The 8,007-nt window shown below is 35.6% G+C and overlaps 1 protein-coding gene across 1 annotated transcript; it reads left to right on the forward strand.

Annotated features, from left to right (window-relative positions):
• The first annotated feature begins 1,847 nt into the window (after positions 1 to 1,847).
• Positions 1,848 to 8,007, forward strand: LOC139773129 (inactive tyrosine-protein kinase 7-like). Its single transcript, XM_071707387.1, has 3 exons — positions 1,848 to 1,868; positions 1,951 to 1,984; positions 7,571 to 8,007. Exons 1-3 carry the CDS (start codon positions 1,848 to 1,850, stop codon positions 8,005 to 8,007), a joined length of 492 nt encoding a protein of 163 aa, XP_071563488.1.

Below are 8,007 nucleotides of genomic sequence, written 5' to 3' on the forward strand. Positions count from 1 at the left end.
TATATTAATTATAACTCTTGATTAATTATAACTTATAAATAGATAAAATTTTTTATCAGAATCACATCAGAATTACTTGCAAAAGAGAAAGAATTTAATTATTCTAAAATATTGTTCAAAATCTTATTAGATTTAATAAGTTGAGGTTTTCCATTAATCTCATTTCTTAAAAAATGTAGGTATTGTTTTATCTTTGCCTTCACTACGATATTTATTAACTAGTATATCATAACTTATGCCAGATTCGGTTAATCTTTTTTGCATACTAGCACTTATAACATTATTCATAGGCTTTAACAAAAATAATATTTTCTTTGTATTTGCATTTTTTTCTATCCTTATCAAAACTTCTTCAATTGATTTTTTTGACTCTATTATTTCAGCTATATCCAAAAAAATTATAGAAAATTTTTCTAATAATTCAACATCGAATCGTGCATCATGTGCACCATCATTTGACAATGAAAGAAGTTCTGTTGCTAGAGTGGGGTTAATTTATAACCATTTTTTTTATTAGGATATTTCTTTCGAAACAGAGATAATATATCAGAAAATCCTAGAATATAATTTTTATATTCCTGTAAGAGAGACAACTCTTTAACTTCTAAAATAAAACGAATAGAATCAAATGAACAATTATGAGCTATCAGGATACATTTCTTTTCTATATATTTAAAATACTCTAATAATTTAAGAAATACCATTTGCCGAGGGAAAGTAACAACTTCTTCTCCATTATAGAATAATTGGTTATTGACTCTACTCAAGCCATTAATTTTTGTTGCTTGATTGTCAATTGCTTTTGTAGGAGTAATAAACGAATCAAATTGTAGCTCTTCTCATTTCATACATATTTGTAAAATTTCACGAGATAAGGCGAAGCCTCCGGTCTCTAAATCAAAGAAGACTACCTATATATATATATATATATATATATATATATATATATATATATACCTATATATATATATATATATATATATATATATATATATATACCTATATATATATACCTATATATATATATATATATATATATATATATATATATATGTGACATTCCACGTCAAGTGGCCCCTCCCTCTGTCCAAAAATTGAAGCGACTTTAAATATTGAGTTTGGACTTAAAATGTTCGTATAAGCAAGGGCTTTCGAAATTTGAGTGGCCTTTTGGACAAACTCCATAACCCCATGACCCCATAAGCAAAATAACCCAAAAACCTGATGAAGTGATCTTACAATATGATTTATACGACTTGTCTCATCTCAATAATCGCTTTAATTAAGCTGTTTGGCCCTAAAACCCTCATAAACTATTAACCCCATGACCCCTTGATCTTATAACCCTCAAAACCCCATAACCCCATAACCATATAGCCCCATAAGCTTCTAAACCCCTATAATCGAAACCATCGCACTTTGATTATCTTTCTATACCTCCGTAATCCTGTAATCCCATAACCCCTTGACCCTAAAACACCAAAAACCCATAATCCCATAACCCCATTCTAGAATATGCCCAATTACAAATTTGAATACGCATCATGTCTTACCTGCACAATGTCACGACTCATTCCAAAAACTGCATTACCATGTCGTCAGTATCCAAAAACTCCATAAAAATCATAACTTAATGAGTCTGACCTTGTAATCCATTCAAAATTAGTGTTTTCTCAAAATTTGTACTGGGATGACTGGTATCTCCACGTGGTCAGAATGGGTAACGCTAAAACCAGTACAAATTTTGAGAAAACACTAATTTTGAATGGATTACAAGGTCAGACTCATTAAGTTATGATTTTTATGGAGTTTTTGGATACTGACGACATGGTAATGCAGTTTTTGGAATGAGTCGTGACATTGTGCAGGTAAGACATGATGCGTATTCAAATTTGTAATTGGGCATATTCTAGAATGGGGTTATGGGGTTATGGGGTTTTGGTGTTTTAGGGTCAAGGGGTTATGGGATTACAGGATTACGGAGGTATAGAAAGATAATCAAAGTGCGATGGTTTCGATTATAGGGGTTTAGAAGCTTATGGGGCTATATGGTTATGGGGTTATAAAGTTTTGAGGGTTATAAAATCAAGGGGTCATGGGGTTAATAGTTTATGAGGGTTTTAGGGCCAAACAGCTTAATTAAAGCGATTATTGAGATGAGACAAGTCGTATAAATCATATTGTAAGATCACTTCATCAGGTTTTTGGGTTATTTTGCTTATGGGGTCATGGGGTTATGGAGTTTGTCCAAAAGGCCACTCAAATTTCGAAAGCCCTTGCTTATACGAACATTTTAAGTCCAAACTCAATATTTAAAGTCGCTTCAATTTTTGGACAGAGGGAGGGGCCACTTGAATGTCACATATCTATATATATAAAGGAAGATGTCCTGACTGACTCACTCACTCACTCACTCACTCATCAACGCCCAGCCCAAACCCCTGAATCGAATTTTCACCAAAAGTATATGAAATAGGGGTAGAATTTTCCGGGGAGTGCCACTATGTGTATAGTTTTTCGTTACCGATTTTTTGGAAACCGGTTTTTTTTTATTTTTCTAATTTTTCGAGAAATAATTGACCGAATCTCAAACCCCTGAACCGAATTTTTATCAAAAGTATATGAAATAAGGCTAGAATTTTCCGGGAAGTGCCACTATGTGTATAGTTTTTTGTTACCGATTTTCTGGAAACCGGTTTTTCTAATTTTTCTAATTTTTCGGGAAATAATTGACCGAATCTCAAAGAATTATAGATCAAACAGGGGTAGAATTTTCCGGGGAGTGCTATAAAGTGTATAATTTTTCGTTACCGATCTTTTTGGAAGCCGGTACCAAAATTTTTTCAATTTTTTGGGAATTAATTGACCGAATCTTAAAGAATTGTATATGAAGTAGGGGTAGAATTTTACGAGGAGCGTCATGATGTGTACAGTTTTTGTTACCGATTTTTTTGGAAACCGGTTTTTTTAATTTTTCCAATTTTTCGGGAAATAATCGAGAGAGAGAGAGAGAGAGAAGAGAGAGAGAGAGAGAGAGAGAGAGAGACTATTTGCGTGTCTTATTACATATGTCCTCCGGGGCGAAGCCCGGGTAACCAGCTAGTATATATATATATATATGATAAAACATTTTAATTTTCACTTTATACCTTTCCTTACTTTCTTTCCTATCAAAATATATATTTCCATAAACATCTGCTGTACGATTTGGATGACGTATTTTTGGAACATTCTATAAACATTATTCAGATAGTTTTAAAAAGCTTCTTTTCATATTCCTTGAATATAATACAGAATATTCTTTCAATCTATTTTTTAATATTAAAACTGGTTCCATTTTGACATTCTATAAAGCTTCTTTTCATATTCCTTGAATGTAATACAGAATATTCTTTCAATCTATTTTTTAATATTAAAACTAGTCCCATTTTGACATTCTATACATATTCATAAAACATTATTTCCATCTTATTAGCATATTGTGGGAATATTCTAATATTCTCGAAAAATATTTATAGAATATTCGTAGAAAATGCTTGTGTTATCTGGGTATTGTCAAGGATACCCTCCCGAGTAACATGCAAGTGATTTTAGTCGGGGGTCGCTTTTTATTAAAAAGTTATTAACAAATAAAGTTAGCGAAATGAGAACAGTATATGTGTGAGCGGGAGGGCTGCGCCCCCTGCAACCCTCCTCCACACACTGCTTAATCCTTCACCCCCACACGCGCCCCCCTCCGCCCCACATGCCCTCACACGCCCCCGCCCCCACCTTACCTTCCCACCTTCAATCACATATATATACATAATGAAACATTGGTAAATCTGAAGAACTAACCTATGTAGGTTAGTGACGCGCTTTAAAAGTATTTAAGTGTTTAAAGCGCGTCAACTAACCTATGTAGGTTAGTGACGCGCTTTAAAAGTATTTAACTGTTTAAAGCACGTCACTAATCTACATAGGTTAGTTGACGCGCTTTAAAAGTATTTAAACACTTAAATACTTTTAAAGCGCGTCACTAATCTACATAGGTTAGTTCTTGTTTAATCTTGTTTAATACCACCTCTACTTAAACAAGCTTGTAAAGCGCGCCACGAACCTGTGACAACTCGTCTCGCGTGAAAAGTGTATGCGTGAACTATTTCGACATATATATTAGTCATTTATGCCTTCCAATACTCAAACTTTATTTGTTAATAACTTTTTAATAAAAAGCGACCCCCGACTAAAATCACTTGGATGTTACTCGGGAGGGTGTCCTTGACAATATATGTCAAATTCAAGGTCATCGGAAGTGGGTCCCCTTAACGCCATGTTTACCACTAATTGTACTGCACCATCAGCTTCCATAGCTTTCGAACTACTATAACAACTACTATAACTACTATACAATCTACAATCTACAATCATGTTCTTTTATTTTTTCATTAATAAGTCCTGCATCGCAAATTCTGCATTTTCTGTTTTTAGGCAAAAATCAAGAATTTTTCCCGTTTTTAATCCTATAATTGCACAGTATCTATTTAAGCTTTGTTACGCCCAGGCCGACGTTGAGCCCGTGACTCCTCGGATGACTCTCTCGCACTCACACACACTCGCGCACTCACGGAAATAACGACACGTAATTAAATGAACGAATCTCTTTAATTAGAAGGAACACCAGAAATACACGTCCGTACAGTTTAAAAGCCGAGATTATTCTCAAAAGGCTCCCGTTGTTAAAACAGCCGTCTGTTGTCAAGGGGACGCTTCGCGACTTGACGGAAAGACTGCTCGCTGCACGCTTCAGCTCGGAGATACGAAAAGCATACTGGGCGGCACGCACGCAACACTATCATATGAATATCCGTTGTTTCGTTGACTCCATCCCATGTCACATGAGGCGAAAATTCTAACAATTTTTCCTTCTGGATTACTTTCTGATGGTTCTACGTTCAAAATTAAAAAACCTTCTTGCATTTTTTCTGTGAAAAAAATACAATTGCAATACAAAAGAAAAAAAAATGGAAAAAACGATTAAAAAATCTGTGCAATGTTCGAATTTTAAAAGTAGTAAATTTATTCATTCTTGTGTAGACAATTAGAGAAGTACAGATGCTATAAAATATGTAGAAGTAAAAAAATATGTAATATATAAGAATTATTGATTACACAAATATTTATAGACTTTTCCTATTTAATATTCAGTTTATTAATAATGTATACAAGTATATATAGAAGTTAAACACTATTATGTAATTGTACTGTAAGCCCGTTTTACTTTCTCATAATTTCAATGAGCATATACATTAAACTTACAATAACTTTTTCAATTCTGTAATATTTTCTAATGTGAGCGTGCGTTCTGTTATTGCTGCTTCTGAACAGCTTTCCTTAGCTACAAGTTGAACAATTGGTTTGATTATTCTTTCATGCTTCTTGAAAAGTTTTTCATCTATATTTGGCAAATCGATACAGTTGAAAATCTTGTTTAGCTGAGTTGGACCTGCTCCAGCATGTACAACTCCTGAAGAGAGTATATTATAAACATTGAGAAATAATATAAATAAACGTCTCAATATATTTAAAAAAAAGCTTTTTTTTACTTTTTATGTATTTATAATTTTTATATTTTTACTATATATATATATATAGTAATGTGATTTCTGCCCAGTGCTCTGAATGTCAACGTGAAGAAATTCAAGCAAGCGCGGACACCCCGGGGATGCCTGGGTACGCCCGGGTACTGAGGGGGCTAACCGCCCCCCTAGACCCCCCCGGTGCGGTCGTAACTATGACTCTCTTTAAAGTAGCCAAATGCCTCGTCATCTAATTAGTGACGCGCATGAATGGATTAACAAGATTCCCACTGTCCCTATCTATTATCTAGCGAAACCACTGCCAAGGGAACGAGCTTGGAAAAATTAGCGGGGAAAGAAGACCCTGTTGAGCTTGACTCTAGTCTGGCACTGTAAGGAAACGATGAAGCCGCAGAAGTCGCGAATCGGTCCCTTGACAACGGGACACGTATTGATTGATTATCGCCTGTCAGATTTGTTCTCGAGCCGTGGGATCTTTTGAACGTGTGTTCACGCTCTCTGTATCGAGCCTGCTTTAATAAACGTTAACCGAGTTCCCTTTTTAAACGGTGTTTCCTTCATTTCCGCGGGTTACGGGAGTGAGTGCGCGTGAGAGTGCGAGCGTGAGAGAGTGCTTCGCGACGAGCGCAACAATATATTCTTTTCCACTTTTAACGGTATTCTTTTTTAGACAATTTTTACATTGTACTTCAAAAATTGATGCTGCTCCTTTTACTATTTCCTTCGTAATATCCTCAAGATGCAAACGTTCTTTACAAAATGAGCAGTGCATGTTCTTCGCCATGTGGTCAATGTCGATTATTCGATGTCCTTGAACAATTTGAATCGCCGAGGATTCAGATTCTTCAATAATTTCTTCAAGTTTTTTCCTCTTTTTGCCATTTTCAATCCTAATTTCCATATATTTATATTTTTTTTCACTCACGTACATTTCTTTCCATTTGTATTGTTTATCAGTCATTTTTAATTAAGGTTAATTAACGTTTGACAGAAGCAGCAGCACGCACTATTACACGCGGCGAGCAATCGGGGCGAGCAATGTCAATTCACTTCCACTACTTCAAACGCTAGTACGCTGTTGCCAAATTGTCATTAGAACCCCCGCGTTCCACTACTCCTCCCGAACCTCCTTAATTAATATATTTCTTATATTTTTTTTATCTCTTATACAATTTACAATTATCAAGCGGTTTCTAGTAAGCGGTTTAAATAAAACACGCTCGCACAATCAACATCAAGGCAAACATTTGCCGCAAAGAACAAAGGCTCCGACACGTTCTCACGTGTACTCATTGTTCTTACTTATACTGTGGTACGGATTAAAAAAAATAATAATTTGTTACAAAATGGCGAACTCTTGAAAAAAACGTTTCAAAAATCGGTGAAAAATTGACTTGTTTTTTAACATTACAAAAAAAAACAAATTATTCAATCGAAAATTCCGTACGTACAACTGAAGATAATCTAATTATAAGCCTTCACAAAAAATTTCAAATGTATTTTTTAAAAATTTACTGAGTTATGAATACGCTCAGTTAAAAAAAATCGTGTTTTGAGAAAAACGTATTTAAAGTTTTAAAACGAATTATTTATAACGTTGGAATTTTTTAACTTACCATAGCGCATCTACTCCAGGACCATAAAATAAGTCTCTCAAATTATGTTCAGCATCCTCCTGTGCATTTAAAGTTGTTTAGAATTTCCAATACTTTCAATAATCCAGTGTACACCCTTCGTTACTGGATTATAGCTAAATAAGACGTCAGTTCAGCGATTTTAGCTTCGCTTGAAGTGTTTTTCGGAGCATATTTCCAAACGAAAGCGTTAAAACTCTCATTATTTTGAGTGAAACCAAGCATCTTTTTAATAGTGAAACACAATAAATAGCCCCGTGCGACTGTTCGAGTAAACAGCGGAGAAGGAGCTCAGATTAGAGTGCAGCTACTTCAACAACATTATAGATAAATAAATAAATAAATGTTGTATATAAGGCGAGGCTCAGCCAAGCTCACACGTCAAGTACTCGTGGAAAATAGATGGACAGCCGCTTGCGCCCAGTCCGCGAAGGCATCAGGTCGAGGGCGATCTTTATATCACTAGGGTCAATCGAATCTTGGACAGCGGGAACTTCGTTTGCGTGGCCACACGCGAGGAAACCGACTATTCGATCGAGAGCTCGCCCGCCAAAATCGACGTTCAATGGGTCAGCGAGGCGAGCGTGCAGCTGCAACAGCCGAAATTACCGTCCGCGATCCGCGTGGACAGCGAGGTCGAGCTACGATGTCACGTTGACGGTTCCGGCGACATGAAATACGAGTGGTTCAAGAATACAATGAGCGTAGCGCGAAGCGATCGTGTCGACATCAAGAAGAAGAAGCTGCACATACACAGAGCGGTTTCCGAGAACAAAAGACACGAACAGCTGTGA

This window comes from Temnothorax nylanderi, unplaced genomic scaffold (assembly GCF_030848795.1).
Source record: "Temnothorax nylanderi isolate EJ_2023f unplaced genomic scaffold, tnyl_v1.0 TNYL_tig0057_pilon, whole genome shotgun sequence".
NCBI classification, from domain to species: Eukaryota; Metazoa; Arthropoda; class Insecta; order Hymenoptera; family Formicidae; genus Temnothorax; species Temnothorax nylanderi.

Excerpts from the sequence above, each read along its gene's own strand:
- LOC139773129 (XM_071707387.1), top strand. The coding sequence starts at position 1,848 with ATGAGTCGTGACATTGTGCAG. Across the intron at positions 1,869-1,950 it reads TGAGTCGTGACATTGTGCAG|GGTCAAGGGGTTATGGGATT; the intron begins GTAAGACATGAT and ends TTGGTGTTTTAG. Across the intron at positions 1,985-7,570 it reads GGGATTACAGGATTACGGAG|GCGAGGCTCAGCCAAGCTCA; the intron begins GTATAGAAAGAT and ends GTTGTATATAAG.